We start from the raw sequence: 17,077 nt of genomic DNA, 5'->3' as shown, positions 1-17,077 counted from the left end.
TTACTTTTCTATTATCACTTCACTATATTATTTTAAGCTAAAACACTGCGAATTAAATATGTACAACGTACATGTATGTAACTACATTGACAATAATTGATAAACTTTCTATTTTCGGTGAACGCATGCATTTTAACGTTATCTTTTCATCAAATTTTGTTAAAATTTAATCGCCCCTACGCCATTATTGGCTAGAGACTGAGGTTTTTTCTCGAGCCGGTTTGATTTTATCGACAACGTTGAACCTGAACACTACACTTCCAATGTGCTCTTTCTTTGATAACACTTGATTTAGCTTTTGATTTAAAAAAAAAACACATTCACAAAAATACACTGGATCTTTTCATTTATCCGCTTCCACTATGGTTGCATTCAGTTATCCCGAAAACCTCTTATAAAACACAAAAATACGAAACACGTGTCCGCATCAAAGTGTCTGGCACTGTTTGCACTCATGGTTGCATTGATCCGTAAACCGCATGGAATTTAACAATAATCCAATCAGTTGGAAGAAGAGAAATCTTTGCTGTCCGCTGCTGAGGAACGCCACAAGGAAATGTCACTTTCATGGCTCAAAGAAAGAGATGATCTTAAAAAAGAAATCTCTACTATCCGAAGAAGCAAAGAAAAAGCTGAAGAAGAAGTTAAGAGAGCTCAGAAAAATGCGGAAAATGCCGTAAGTAAACGAAAATTGGCTACGATTTTTTTACGCAGCTCATTACTGCTGACAGGTGGTAGAAAAAATATGAGAAGATAACTAAAGAAGTCAAATAAGTTTTCTTCTATATTATGCTGCTTAATTGATATGCGGCGAATTTATGACTTGATGGGAGTGATGCGGTTTTCCAAAAAGAATACTCTACACTAGAAGAATTAGGAATGAAACCTGAAATTTCAGAAAAAAATATCAAAAATCTGTAAAATAAAATTTCTTTGAATTGACCCTGGGTACTTTGTAAACAAAATTCCGCCATCGCGAAATACTTAATTCCGATCATTGAGATAATTTCTATTGAGATAATTTCTATCTTGCATTCAGGTGAATCTTAACATAATAGTTGCTGTTTTTGTCGAAAAATATGAAAGCATTTCAACTTATCTTATACTTTGACGATATTTCCAGCCATTTCCGACACTTTTATTTTATTAAATAACGTTAATTTACTAAAGGTTTACGGGCTCAAGCATTCCAAATTTATAATATGAAATTCAAGCACTCATCTTTAGTCTTTCCACCATACATTACACCATCTGTATTTTCCTAAAATAAGCTGAAACCATCCTTCATTGCAGATATTCTTCTCATCCTCCTCCATTACTACAGTCGAATGCTACATTTTAGAGATGATTTCTATTGCATTGGGCCAGAATTTTCGTTTGTCGCAGGAGAGCAAACTGAACAAAGAGCTGAGGACGCTGCAGGAGCTACAGGAGACCCACAAGAAGGACTCCGAGGAGATTTCTTTACTCAGGAGTCGTAATGAAGCCTTGCTCAGCGATGTTGATGATCTCAAAGATACAGTTTCAAGAGTAAGTTTATTTGATATTTATTGATATTAATCACCAACAAATTGCCGTCGATGGGAAGAAAATTTTTGGGTTATACCTCAAGAGGGGCATCGCATTCTACCAGTCATTTTTCTGCTGCTTGATAACCATATATCATGGAATTAAAAAAAAATAAATTTAATGTAGTGTGAATAAAGGTATGCATGATGAAAACATGCATAACTGATTATGCATTAGGTTTACTGCAACAGGTCGTATTTCTAATTACATTTCCCTTGGTCAAACTTCAAAAAGCTTTTTCGTTTAAACAATTTCAGCAATGTAGTAAATTGGAATCTAGTTAGAAGTGATTTTTATGGCACTAAAAAGGTTTATGAAATGATAATTTCAACTCTGGAAGGTGTTAAAACGCATTATATCTTTCAGTTTAGATATTATCTCTGTTTAATCTATAAGTCTGTTACAAAAATTACCTAGACCTTTATTGTGCTGAACAATTTTTCAGGCTGTGCTGACCTACTCGTTTTCGCTACTTTTGACATTAGGAAAATTTTATTCTATATTTCAATGCTGGTGCTGTTTACAGATTTTAAGGTCGAATGAGGATGTAAATGTTTTATCTTCGTGAGTGAGTAAATTAAAAATTTGAGGGGCTAAAATTTGTAGATTTTTCCTCATAAAATTGTGTTAAATCCGTAGGTTTTGACCAACTAGTGCTCTATCAGCCGTATTCTTATTATAACGAAAGTAGGGTGACAATGGAACCAAGAATTCCTACTCATTTCTCCCCCAAGTTTGGTATACTAATGAGAAGAAGTTCTTTTAAAAGCATTTGTATACTCGCTACCTATAAAAATTGAGTCTTAATTGCCAATTTTGCATTTATCTTCTCGTACGCAGCTCGAGAAAGAGAAAGAGCGAGCGAACTTAAAAGTCAACAAGGAAGCTGAATCTCTTCGAGCGGAGAAAGAAGATCTACAGATAAGAATGAACACGCTTGAAAGTGAGCTTAAGGTGAGTATTTAAATAGATTCATAATCTCTTTTTAAGTGAACTTCAATTTTTTTCCGATAATTATCGCCTTCAATTGCTGATTAAAAATTCTATGGATCAGAGTTTCTCGTGCTCGTGCTATATTTTAATCTTGAAATAACATAATAATGTTTTTATCAAAACAATTATATCTTCACTCACTGAACATTATAATAAGTTCTAAATGTGTAACGTACGAGCTTAAAGCGTTTCCAGAGTTGCAACTCTCCTGGGCAAAAGTTGTTTACTGCTTGACATGACAAGCTATAGACCGAGTATCCCACCACAGTTTGAATTTCCCGACGTTTCATTAGTAACCAGGGAAATGAACGACGGTCGTCTAATGAAGATTCCATTTTAATTTCCTATTCAAATCTAATGCGGGGATTGTCACGTTGTACAGTGCGTTCGTCTGTAGGTGATCGCGCTGCATGTATTGTTCCTGCTATTTTTTCCTGATTCTATATCTATTCCGAATGTTAATATCATGACAATATTACTTTTGACCTCTCCCTATCGCCTCGTGGCCTATTTCTCAGCGCCTCTACTTTTGCTCTTTTGAATTCATTTGTTCAAACGTCTCTTTCCCCATTCATTTTTTTTTACTTTTTTATGCATCGTGCATTCTCCCTCACACTACGCCATTTCACCTTCACATCGTTTCAACGTAAATCCCTCCAACAATTTTCTCCCTCACACCCTAAGCAATTTTACATCCAAATCGTTTCAATTGTAAAATTTTCTCGCTCCACTTGAACACTCGACGCTCAGGCAGAGAAAGCAAAACGCGAGCGGCTGGAGAAAGAAAGCCTTACGCGGCCGCTGCGGGGCCAGGGGCTCGAGCTCGCCGAAGTGCAGAAGAAACTTGCCAAGTCTGAACAGGAGGTGAAGAAGCTCTCCACTGAACTCGAGGGCCTCAGGTCCACATACTCGCAGAAGCTCGATGGTAAGACAAATCAGAGAGGCTGGAATTTGTACCGCATTTGCCAAATCGGAAAGTGCATTGAAAAATTATATATCTTAAATTAAAACATTTTTACCGTCTGAAACATGCTAAATTTCAAATTAATTAGGCAATAATTGCTTGAAGGTTTTGTATTTATTGAACTATCTTCCTTATAGGTGGAACTTATCACAATAACTAGAGTAAAATTTTTATAATGACGGCTGAAACTTACACCCACTTATTGGATCATTATAAGTTGATGTAAACAATTAGGCAAAGATGAAATTCTAAACCTAGATTAACGAAGTGGTAAATTTAGAACTTCTCACTCTAACATAGGACATTTTGATCGTCATCTAAAGGACCAATATCCGTCATGTAATCTCTTTTTGGATAATTGGTCACAGTAACAATCATTAAAAATTACGGAATAGATTGAAATTTTAGAAAGCCGGATTATTCAATTGCAGTGAGCTTCTGGGAATGTGTAAGCTAGGACAGCTGCAAAAAAAAAAACATTTTTAATAGCTTAAGAAACTCCGGAAAATAATTAAAATGAAATTTCAGTCCCGAGAACCGGAACTGTTGATTCATTCAATTGTATCCAGATAACCACATTATTTTGCCCTAAGATATGGAGAAGACCAAAAAGAAGGCTCATCAAGACCTCGTCAACTTGCAAGACAAATATGAGCTTTTGGAAGAAGATTTCGTAGTACAGAAGGCTCAGGTAACGTAAGCTTTTCAAAGCGACGCCAAGTCTGATTTATGTAGATAAACATTTACGCATCATGTAACTGCTGTTTCTTCTGCTATTCATATATATTAGTTCATTGATTTAATTAATATAATTGCTATTAATAATTTCACTGGCAAGTTTTTAAGAATTTTTTCTTCAAATTTCATAAATGGCAATTAATTATTCAAGATAGTGATATTTAGTACAGAAATTTACTCATTTCTTCTTCTGAATACCTTTTGTTGGGATGCTTGAACTCTGCCCAGATTTCTTAGTCTCTTTGAACGGCAATAAATTAAGTTGACTGGCCCAACCAATTACTTTACCAAAGAGAATCTTCTGATTGGAATTAAATTTAAAGTGAATGCTAAAGTTGGCTTCCGGTCCGCCTCTTCAAAATAATTCCCATGTTCATTAGAGCTCAAAAGGTGATATCATGGGTAATGTTACATTGTTAGAAAAGTACAATTGTTCTTTTTGTTGAAAATCAAAGTAGCCACCTACCTCCACTGGGGCGGGTGTTCTGTTACTAATTTTTAGGGATAAATAAGGCGATTAATTCTCATGCTTGAGAAACAGAAGAAAGGATCGCAATAATTCTATACAATTTATTTGATTCCTTATTGTGCAATATGTATTGTGATATACACACGAGCACTCACTCAAAGAAGTCTGAATTTATGAGTATTTGATACAGACAAATTTTGTATTTAAAAGTCTGCGATAATTTGATGTATGACAGTGTCTTTCATTTGCTTCGAAGAACCAAAAACATGACATTCATTTTTATTCCACTTTTCAAAAAATATTCAAACTTTCTGAAGTAAATTCCTGACATTTAAAATATATTTTTTTAAACCTACCTCAATCTACTTTCATGTTTGTGGCAACTCCATCTTCCTCGTAATTTAAGTATAACTTTCGTCTTACTCTTCTGGGATTTCCTCCAACCTCTAATTTTAAGGTCATTTTTATGTCTCGCTTACATCAAAGCGTAAATTCCTGTTAAATCCATATTCTTCTCCTCATTTCCTTCATCATGCAGAACTCGACGAAGAACAGCAACGTCACAGACGACTACTTGAGACTAAAGACGGAGTACGACACCATCGACGACGAGCTGAAGAAGCTTCGGGAGACGTACAACTTGCGGCAAGACACGTGGATTAAAGAGAAACTTGCCATGCAGGTACTACTTGAACATTATTATTTTATTGCATTTATCGGGCATCTATGAGATAAAGATTGGAAAAAACTTGCCATGCAGGTCCTACTTGAACATTATTATCTTATTGCCTTATGTCGAGCAACTTTGAGATAAGGATTAAAAAAAATTGCCATGCAGGTCCTACATGAACATTATTATTTTATTGTCTTATGTCGTGCAACTTTGAGATAAAGATTAAAGAGAAACTTGCCATGCAGGTACTACTCGAATATTGTTATTTTATTGTATTATGTCGGGCATCTATGAGATAAATATTAAAAAGGAACTTGTCATACGAGCACGATTCGAGCATGATTATCTTAATGCTTTATCAGGCTTCTAAAATACGTGGATTAAGGAGAATATTTTTTGTGCGAGTACGACTCGAGCATAATTATCACTATGCTCAAAACCATCAGGCATCTAATTTAAATTTGATTGCAACTTCTTTCTTGGAATTACTTTTCAACAGGCTGAATATGAATCTTAATTTCTCGATGCTGTCCGGTTTTCAGAGTCTAATTCTTTGATGGATAGATTGTTTGTAGGATAAATGTGGTTTAATTTGAACATTTTATCCCACTCATCTTGTTCCCATCACAAGGCATTATAAATTTAAAGTTGCGCAATTTACAGGAGCAAGTCAAGGACCTCGAAATGCGCCTTGGCAGAGCAGCTGGAGACTCCGGCTCCTTTATCGAGAAGAATCGCCTCAAGGATATTCTTGATGATAAGAATCACCAAATAGAAAAACTTAAAAGAGACGAGGAAATTCTCCGTGACCAGCTTAGCTATTCCAGACGAGAAGTGAGTAATTTCGCACTTGATTATACAGGTGCAGTGGCAGAAAATTTGTGCGTCGCATGTAAATAATAAGTTTTGATGCTTCAAATTCGTTCATTTTATTAACATGTTCTCATTTATAGTAGAAAATTTATGTGGGTTCCTCACCAATCAAAGATCTTAAGAGTTGAAAAGTCAAATAATGAATTTGAAGAAATAGTATTGAGCTGGGCCGAAATTTCCTAAATAAATGCAGCACGATTTATTGACTTTTGCTATTATATTTTCTGGTGTCAGTATCACCTCACAATGTAAATAGTGCATTCAATTTACCCATCTCAATAGTATTTTACACCATTATTCTGACACAATTCTCTCTCAATCACCAATTCACTCCAATTCACTGGAACTGTCAAGTGATAATTGTCACTGTCATTTGACCTAGTAAATGTCCTCATTAATAACTTCACTGAAGGATATCTTCCTTATTCTGAAATGCCCTCATCTATGCCATCTTCCTATTTATCCGGCAGCGATTCACGTCCTTGTGACGCCAGCTAAACATAAGCTAAATAACACTGTAATCAACCTTGTACTGCAGTCTTGGGCCGAGAACAGCCGTGTAGGGTTCATAACTCCTATCCAGTTAGATGTTAGAAGGATAGTAAAGTCTTATAAAGTCTAGGACAAAGAACCCTCCGCGGATATGTTCAGACTAAACCCTACTTCAGCTATGAGCCGATGAAAATAGTGTTTACGCTTCGGCATATAAGCCTTTGTTAACATACACTGTATGCCGTGTATTCCTAAAATAAGTACTCTATTAATCGTCGGACTGTGCCTCATTAGCACTTACAGCAATAAAGTATGTAGCCAGGGTATGCCTGAATAATTTTTAGTTCGGATATTTTATTACTCATGAATTGCGTTCCTCCCATTTATGTTCTCTCATTTATGTTTTGTTCTCATGATCTCTTCATTTTATCATGAATACCTGATAAAAATTTTTAAATTTGATTCCAATATTCAAATTCATGAAAAATATTTTTCGGTTTAAAACTTATGTTCTTCAACATCAGAAATGTTTAAGTCAAGATCCATCATTCCAGCGCACTTTCATTCCAAAAATATATATCAGCTCTAAATTTGGCCCAATAGAATGAAATTGCTCGTGAGATTCGAACAAACGATTCAAATTAAAATGTTTAAGTTCAAGTTCATCTTCTTTTCTGTCAGGGTGAAGAACTTCGCCGGAAGGTCGACGATCTCGAGAAGTTGAACGAACTGAACGACCGACGACAGACAAACGCCGTCACAGACACTTCAGAGTACGAAAGCACAATCAAGGAGTTGAGGAACAGGTCAGTGATTCTAGTAATTTATCGTCCTAAATATTCTTCAATAATATCCATAAACATTAAATTTAATTACAGTTCATACTGTTGTTCCAACCGATGACTATCTTTACGCTGATGCATCGCATACTTCCCATTTTCTAGCTTTTTTACGTTGTATTTGCTTTATTCACATAAATTCATTATCGATAAGTGCCTACCAATTGTGATTTAAAATTATATTTATACCGCGTTGTAATTGATGATGTTTCATACAAGTTACACGAAGCTTTTTCCTAAAACTATAACTATTTTAAANCTTATACTATATTGATGCACTTCATCACTTGAAAGTTTCTTCTTGGTTCAGTACGAGGAAGATCGACTGCTAGGCGGAGGCAGTCGCAAGGTGCCGGGGCTGAGTCCATAATACCTGTAGCAAAGAGTTTGAATCAATATATCAATATTAATATATTGAATATAAATATAGTATATAATCAATATTTCAACATAAAATAATTTGTATACTATATCGATGCACTTCATCACTTAAAAGTTTCTTCTTGGTTTAGTACGAGGAAGATCGACTGCTGGGTGGAGGCAGTCGCAAGGTGCCGGGGCTGCGGACGCGACTGGAGCTCAATTGGCAGAAGGAGCGGGAGGAACAGCAGCGCCTCCTGCAGGAGACGGCCACGCTCGCCAAGGACCTCAGACAAGTGAGTAGAATAATAGGATTTAGAGGCTAATATTCCTACGAAGAATACTATGATTTGGAGGCTAATATTCCTACGGAAAGATGCTGATTAGTGTTAACACAACATAACATAACATAGTAATGACGGCGCTAAAGAGTAGGCTTGATGTGGCCTGTCACCGATTCTTGAACTTTTCGTGACTGTTCACAGAAGATCTATAATCGTGTCATTCGACCGGATCTTTTCAAGACTGACGATAGTTTGAAATAGCTACTAGACTTCTACCGGGTTCGATATGGAGCTAGGCATTTAAAATCTGAACATATATTTTTCCATAGCTTTATCTAGTCTGTTCTTGAACGCGTTCATACTTGGAGCTCCAACGATGTAATCAGGTTGTTGGTTTGTGCAGAACTCCGAGAACGTGCATTTGGAGTGAAATGATATAAAAGCGCACCTACATACGCCTAAAAATTCTTGCAAAAACAGTCAAACACTTACATTTTTTGGCCTCATACTCACTGAAACTCTTATTTTTTTGAATGATATTCACAGGGCAAAACTTGAAGCTTAACTCAAAACTAGGCCACTCAAATTTACCTTAATCAAATATGAAGATCATTCCAGTGTACTGAATTGCAATGGAATATACGGAAACTGTTTTTAAAATGAATTTTTCATATTAGTAATTGAGAAAAAATTATACTTCCCCTGCTCTCATTTATCCAAATTAAACAGATCAAATGAAATCTTGATTGTCTGTTCCGTAGATTTTCGCGAGATTTCATGTCACAATCGCACTGAAATAAAAGAAAATCAATCGACATCTGTTAAATAGGCTTTTTTGATATACACTTACGTAATTTAAAACATTTCTCAGCTGCTGCAATATTTTCGAAATTGTTAACTCATGTTTATTTGTTAACTCCTGGAACATAATGTAGGACGCAAAAATCATACACGTAATTTTCAGCTATTTCTTCATTATGCGTGACGTGCATACATAAAATTTCCTTCGGTCCGCAGCTCCAATTTTCAATGAAGGACTGCGAGTTCCTGAAATGAAACGAACTTTCTGAATTCGTAGTAATGCGGAACTCTAGGAAGAACCTCGCTCACTTAGAGCCTCCTTTTGCGGTTCCTAATTAATGTTCCGCCCATAGGTTCCTTCTCGCTTTGGGCAAGTGAAACTAGGAATGAACATTGTTTTTTTCTATTGTCGGTATCAAGAGATTCATAGCCATAGGGANCCATTTTCTAGCTTTTTTACGTTGTATTTGCTTTATTCACATAAATTCATTATCGATAAGTGCCTACCAATTGTGATTTAAAATTATATTTATACCGCGTTGTAATTGATGATGTTTCATACAAACTACATGAAGCATTTTCCTATAATGTTTTCCCAGCCGATGACTGTCTTTACGCTGATGCATTGCATACTTCCCATTTTCTAGCTTTTTTACGTTGTATTTGCTTTATTCACATAAATTCATTATCGATAAGTGCCTACCAATTGTGATTTAAAATTATATTTATACCGCGTTGTAATTGATGATGTTTCATACAAACTACATGAAGCATTTTCCTATAACTATAACTATTTTGAATGTATCGTTTTATTCTTGGTGACTTATTCTTATTGTTCAGCATGATTATTTCTACTCTTCAGACTAAGCGTGGCCGAGAAATCGGTCAAAACCGAGACGACAAAAATCAAGATGAAGTACGACACGAAGCTCAAGGCCCTCGCTGAGGAAGTTAGCACCCTCTCGACTCACATGTCGAAATACCGGCGAGAGAGAGACAGGTACAAGGAGCTGCTCGAGGCCTCGCAAAAGAACTTGACACAAATGAAGTCGGGCAACAACGGAGGCTCTGCTTCTCAGTACAGAACATCGAGAGCAGATAACGCTAATGAGGTGAGAGTTCTTCAGCTCTTTTATGTTTTTTTTTACTTATTTAGTGAGAATTAGTTGCTTATTTCTCGGTCTAATAATAGTATTAAATTTTGTCAGTTATTTAGAAATTTAAGTCGAATATCATTGACCGAATTTTTCTAAATAATGCCATACATACGCCTGGTTGTTCGACTGCATCAATGTATTATTCATCAAGAAATATATGTAGTTTTTAGCCCTACTTACATTTTTTTTCAGTTTCCCGCATGTTCCTCATCTCTGTTCATTCAAATCCTGTTTATCTCCGATAGCTGGCAAGTTACGAGTCGCAGGTTCTGGATTTACAAAGCCAGGTCACGGAACTAGAGGACAAGCTCGCTGACTACCGCCTCGAAAACACCAAACTTAAGAACGACCTCGTCGACGTTAAGACCAACGCAGACATACAACTGTGCGAGGCACAGACCAAGCTTAATGAGGCGAGTTCGGCTGTGAATGAAAGAGCTTGGCTAAGTATTAAGACGCTTAACTAAGTATTTAGAAGATGAAAAATCACCAAGTAAATTGGACACATCTTCATTGAAAATCTTTTCGATGAACGAAAAGTAATAAAAAAAAACACTAAGTAATTTTATGACATATTTATCTAGAACCTATTCAATTAACGAAAAGCAAAAACAACGCTAAGGGAATCTTCACTAAACAATATATTCATGGAAGACGTGTAAGACGAATGTATGGTGAATTTACTTAGCGTTTTTTTTTTCAAAGAAAACTTGTGATTTGAGAAAAGTAATGAAAGGTAAGTGCTTGTATAAAAGCTTAGGTAGCCTATGATCTAAAGTAGTGTAAATTCCGTTGCTATTAACAGAAATGCTAATGAAATCAAGATTAAAAAAAATTAAAAACTGTTATCCCACAAATAACTTTCCAAAATTTTTTCACGAAATTCAGTAGTCAGGCAGAGAAGAGTTTAAAGATATACCAGCATTAATAGGAAACGTTTTCGAACTAATATCGAATTTCGAGCTAAGATTTAGGCTTTTTTGATATACACTTACGTAATTTAAAACATTGCTGAGCTGCAGTAACATTTTCGTTATAGTTAACTCATGTTTATTTGTTAACTCCAGGAACATAATGTATGACGCAAAAATCGTCCATGTAATTTTCAGCTATTGTTTCATCAAGCGTGACATGCATGCATAAAATTTCCTTGGTACGCAGTCCTAATTTTCGATGAAAGACTGCGAGTCCCTGAAATGAAACGAATTTTCTAAACTCTTAGTAATGCGAGACTCTCGGATGAATCTCACTCACTCAGAGCTTCCTTTTGTGGTTTCTAATTATTTTGTGGTTCCTAGAGCCTAATTTTGTGGTTCTCCTTTTGTGGTTCCTAATGTTTCGCCCATAGGTTCCTTCTCGCTTTGGGCAAGTGAAACTAGAATTGAAAATAGTTTTTTTGATTGTCGGTATGATGAGGTTTTAAGCCATAGGTAAAAAAAACTCGTTCCAATCGTAAGAAAACATGATAGTGACTGAAACTTGGCGGTCCGTTGTCCCAAAACTACTAACCATTACTTTTTTTTCTAATTTTCGGTAAATATCGCATAAATTTAGTAAAAGTACGAACTGAGCTGCAAATAGTGTCCTTAGTTACGAAGAAAGTAATTAGGGTTGTAAGACAATCAAGAATATTTATACACTGAATGTATGAACATAATTGAATTCTACTGCAAATAATTAATAAATGACAAGATATTACGCACCAACAAGAAATTTGCTTTACCTAACTAATAATTTGAAATCCTACAGTTCATTTTGTATGCCAGAATATATTATTAATATTCTATTTTTCAATGTTTATGATTAATTCTAATTAATATTGAAAATTTCAATCAATTAATAAATTCCAATTAATGCTGAAACCATATTTTTGATTAATTCTGTTGTCTTCGGATTCTACCGAAATTAATCTTGAAATAAATAAAATTATTTATGTGACGACGATTAACATCTAAGTAGAAAAATTAAATTTAACTTTATTTCCATGTTATTTCACAGACGTTGTACGAAGTAGAGAGGGAGCGAGATTTGGAGAAGCTGGAGGCCAAGAGAAAGATCGAGCAGCTCAAGCGCAGCGTCAACGTCGACCAGCAAGACACCATCGGCAAGGTTCAAGAGGTGAGAGAGGTTCTTCATTTTCAACAACGATGCATTGCAAATAATAGTATAATTTCCTGCAGTATAATATTATAATAATGCAATAACATTATGATATTTATACAATATAAAATTATAATATTATAATTTTCATTGTTTGATTTAAAGCTATGATTAATGTTTGATTAACTTTGGTAATATTTAACCTAATTTTATAGTTGGCTGATATAAAATTTCAATCATTGTAGATTACAATGTCGCTGAAAGTTCATGTATTTTAGGCTTTATCCACGTGAATATTGGATTTTTCATGTGGCTGGCATATCCATAAGTATCATAACTAATAAAATTGCTATCACTGTTTACTGTGAAATTTTCCTGTCCATTTAGAATATTTCCAAATTTCACCAAATGTGAGGTTGAAATTTAAATTTGATACTATTTTAAATTTCTACGGTGCTGCGTCTTTCCTTGTAAGTGCACGAATGAGTACTTCGAGTAATAAATCAACTCAGGTGTTACTGAGTGAATGCTAATTCCTCAGTAACGAATTCCCCTTTCCAATTGGTGAATGCTAATTTTTTGTTGCTTTGATATTAACAATATGTCTTAAGGTGAAGCGTAATTGTTCATTCTAATTGCCTCATAACATGCATATCTTTTCACTTTTTCGGTTCCGTTTCCTGATTGCACCTTAATACGTGCAACTCGCAGAATCTATGAAACTATTATTATAAAGTCAATTTCACGCAAGCACGGGCTTTAAAATGCTGTATATAGCCTATTATATTCAATATATGTAATATTGTTGAATGAAGCCTCTAATCTTAAAATGTAGTCAGTAGGTTTTAAAGCAGCTTCTTACTTCTCATATACAGCTGTTATATTCTAAATTAAACCTATAACTTTGTAAATGCAACCTATTCACCTTTTTGCACCAAGCATTTAAAATTTTTCTGATACAACATTTACATTTTTAAAATTGGTAAACTTTTTAGTGAAACATTACACATTTTAAATACAGCCTATAACTTTTAATGCAATCTAAAGTTTAATAACTAAAATCTTGGCCTAGCTGAATTGATCAAAATAAATTTGATCCATTCTTGGCAATAAATTTGATCAATTGATAAAAATAAATTTGATTCTTGGCCTATAAATTTCAAACGCATCCCGCACCTCGTCCTACAGCTGCAGCGAGACCTGCAGGAGCTGCGAGAAGCTCACGCAAAACTGCGCCAGATCAACGAGAAGCTGCGGCGTGAGAAAGACAGGACAGAAGTCGAGCGCGAGGCCATGCGAGATAAATACCTGGGCGGCAGCAGGGAGTCTCTCAACCAGCAAGCCAAAGTCGAGCGAATCTCGGAGGTGGTGAGTCGAGCGTGAGGCCATGCGTGATAAATACCTGGGCGGCAGCTGAGAGTCCCTCAACCAGCAAGCCAAAGTCGAGCGAATCTCGGAGGTGGTGAGTCGAGCGAATCTCGGAGGTGGTGAGTCGAGTGAATCTTGGAGGTGGTGAGTCGAGCAAATCTTGGAGGTGGTGAGTCGAGCGAATCTTGGTGGTGCTAAGTCGAGCGAATCTCGGAGGTGGTGAGTCGAGCGAATCTCGGAGGTGGTGAGTCGAGCGAATCTCGGAGGTGGTGAGTCGAGCGAATCTTGGTGGTGCTAAGTCGAGCGAATCTCGGAGGTGGTGAGTCGAGCGAATCTCGGAGGTGGTGAGTCGAGTGAATCTTGGAGGTGCTAAGTCGAGCGAATCTCGGAGGTGGTGAGTCGAGTGAATCTCGGAGGTGGTGAGTCGAGCGAATCTCGGAGGTGGTGAGTCGAGCGAATCTTGGAGGTGGTGAGTCGAGCGAATCTTGGAGCAGGTGAGTCGAGCGAATCTCGGAGGTGCTGAGTCGAGCGAATCTCGGAGGTGGTGAGTCGAGTGAATCTCGGAGGTGGTGAGTCGAGCGAATCTCGGAGGTGGTGAGTCGAGCGAATCTTGGAGCAGGTCAGTCGAGCGAGAAGCCATATACTTGACCAATACATGGGCGGTAGCAGGGCAGTATTCACCCAGCAAGAAAAACGCGATATACTTTTGGAGAGCTTGAGTCGAGCTCATTGGGATATGCCGATTCAGAAACTGAGAAAGAAAGACGTTGTGAGGCCAGGGAACCTCAAAATATGTGCCGATGAGGTTAACCGAGAGCCTTAGAAAGGGGAGTCGATCAATTCACAGAGAAGGTGAGTCTTGTTAATTTTCCAGGCAATGAGTCGAGTGTACGAACTTCTTTAATTAGAGGGGGGAATTGTCTAAATTTTTCTTTCTGAGGGAAGACAGGCTGGGTTGAGGAAATAACTCAATTTTTATTTGAAAACTGGAAAATGTGAACGTTGTTTGAAACTTATTAAGACTTTATCTTGATACTGAAAAAGATCGAGCATTGCCATAGTAGCTGTCATTTATGTAATGGAAAAATAGACTAAATCCTTTAATTTATGTTTCAGTGACCTGCAATACAAAATTTGAGCTGGATCAATGCGTCAATAATAGAAAACTAGAGGTTAACTGCTGTTTTATTTTAATTTAGCTTATTAAATTCCGTGAGGAAACTTGGAGGAGCAATTGTAAATTTGCTACACTCAAACTGACAGTAAAATCGAAAATGCTAGCAATCTTTGAAAGTGAGAAGATAAAAGTATCGCGTCAGCAGTCATGTCAGTCGAGTAGCTGAGGAAATTCGTAAGTCACGTGAATTGTACGTGAACTAAAACGTACATGTTTTCGACTTTTGCTCGATGACAATGAACATTTCACGCCTCGATACATGAGTAAGCAATCGTTAAAACATTGCTAAGTATTTAACATTGACATGTTTATTTTACAATAACCTTAATGCTATATAAGCCGCCGCAGCACTTATGATGACTACCATCAACGACCGATCTCATAAATGTTTTAAAGATATTGAAACTGCTTCGTATTTATTACGTGGTAATTTAAATCATTGAACCGTGCATATTGGTGTTCTATACGTGATTATCAGTTTTTTAGTGATGCGTGGCGAGTAAAGATCAGTATCTGCTGTGTGGCAGATACTGTTCTTTTGTATCTGCCACATTAGTAATGACATGTGTCATTATCAGTAGTAGATTTTTTTAAAAAACTCCCTTTGCTCTCCAATGCCGAATAAAGGATATTCAATGCCGTATAGGAGATGGCCGAATGCCTTTATGAGGTCAGTTTAATGAAACCGAGGTCAGCCAACCTCGAAAATTTAGATAAGATTGCTGGTGCCAATGGAGGCTCTTCGGTTATTTTTTAGAGGGCTGACAGTATGTTATGAATTTGAACAAACGATGTTCTGCGACAATTATCTAACAAAGCTGTCGTTTCGATTAGTGGCAACTATATTGCCTCAAAGATATCCGATAATATATTGTTAAAACACCACTTGTTAATACACCACGTTGGAGAGTGGCGTTGAAGAAAGAAGCACCACTTCTCCAACGCGCAATCAGATTCCAGAAATCAGTCTTCTAATATAATATCAGCCATTAATTCAACTATCCCCACATCTGAGAGAAATTTCTAAAGTAGTGCAGTATGAATTAGACTAAATAAAAGTACACTCACGTGTGAAATTAAGCTGTTAGTTAACATGGAAGCAAATATAAATTATTGGAATCATATAAATTAGTAAATCAAATAAATTTATTGGAATACAAAAAATAGTAATTTATTTGATTCCAATAAAGATAGAACGTCTTCCGTTATTGTTTCAACCGTAAGGAAAGAAGCACCACTTCCTCAACGAGCGATCCGATTCCAGAAATCAGTTTCGAAAAAAGCTGTCTCTAAAAATTTCTTACGGATTAAAACCATTTTCACTCAATCTGTGCTTGGAAGTATGACTTTTTTTAAATATGTTAATTTTACTATATATCATTCATTATTATAACTCTAATAATTTTCACGATCACGAACTGCTCCTGATTTGTAACTGCTCTCCACTGACACCACTGTATTATACCAATAATATTATATTATATTATTTTTTACCTTGTTCTAATCTGCATTTTCCGAATTTTTAGAACTAATCCTCGACTATCCATTGCCAGGAGAACTGAAACCTTTTCGTTGACCTACAGATGCGCACTGTACGTGACCTGGCTCCGCTTATCCTCGGCGAGAGCATCGATGGCAGAGACACCTCCCTGACCAATCTCTGTGAGTGCCACGAGTGCAATATATTAATCGCACAATGCAGCGCCTTGCGTGCCTCTGCGATAACAGATTATTGGTGTCACCGATATCGAATAATTCGTAGAAGTAAAGAAATTATTTTTTTCGTCCTCTTAATAGATAGTTGTTTAGATGTCATAAATCTGAGCGTGTCTTAGCGATAACAGATTATTGGTGTCACCGGTATCGAATAATTCGCAGAAGTAAATAATTTAAATTTGTTTTCGTCCGTTTATTAGATTGTTGTTTAGTTATCATTAATCTGAGCGTGATTCAGCGATAACGGATTATTGGTGTCCCTGCTATCGAATAATTCATAGAAAAAATAAATTAATTTTGTTTCTGTCTTCTTGATAGATAATTATTCGGTTGTCATTATTTTGAGCGTGCCTAAGCGATAACAGATTATTGGTGGCACTGCTATCGAATAGTTCGTAGAAGTAGAGAAATTAATTTGTTTTCGTCTTCCTGATAGATCGTTGTTTCGTTGTCATCAATCTGAGCGTGACTCATCGGTAACGGATTATTGGTGTCAGTGATATC

The 17,077-nt window shown here is 36.2% G+C and overlaps 1 protein-coding gene across 1 annotated transcript in view; it reads left to right on the top strand.

Moving 5' to 3' along the window:
- LOC108676884 (nucleoprotein TPR) overlaps positions 1-17,077 on the top strand; it is a gene marked incomplete at its 5' end in the record, with an annotated part of 49,680 nt that overhangs the window by 12,350 nt on the left and 20,253 nt on the right. Inside the window, 13 exons of the mRNA XM_047881165.1 lie at positions 506-676; positions 1,387-1,530; positions 2,410-2,523; positions 3,313-3,487; positions 4,120-4,217; positions 5,272-5,415; positions 6,070-6,240; positions 7,453-7,577; positions 9,918-10,167; positions 10,458-10,625; positions 12,211-12,330; positions 13,501-13,680; positions 16,441-16,519. Of these exons, the coding sequence (XP_047737121.1) occupies positions 506-676; positions 1,387-1,530; positions 2,410-2,523; positions 3,313-3,487; positions 4,120-4,217; positions 5,272-5,415; positions 6,070-6,240; positions 7,453-7,577; positions 9,918-10,167; positions 10,458-10,625; positions 12,211-12,330; positions 13,501-13,680; positions 16,441-16,519 (1,939 nt within the window). The remainder of the gene's footprint in view (positions 1-505; positions 677-1,386; positions 1,531-2,409; positions 2,524-3,312; positions 3,488-4,119; positions 4,218-5,271; positions 5,416-6,069; positions 6,241-7,452; positions 7,578-9,917; positions 10,168-10,457; positions 10,626-12,210; positions 12,331-13,500; positions 13,681-16,440; positions 16,520-17,077) is intronic.

The sequence above is a fragment of the Hyalella azteca genome, unplaced genomic scaffold (genome assembly GCF_000764305.2).
Source record: "Hyalella azteca isolate HAZT.00-mixed unplaced genomic scaffold, Hazt_2.0.2 contig7221, whole genome shotgun sequence".
Classification (NCBI taxonomy): Eukaryota; Metazoa; Arthropoda; class Malacostraca; order Amphipoda; family Hyalellidae; genus Hyalella; species Hyalella azteca.
This window is presented reverse-complemented; position numbering and strand designations above follow the sequence as displayed.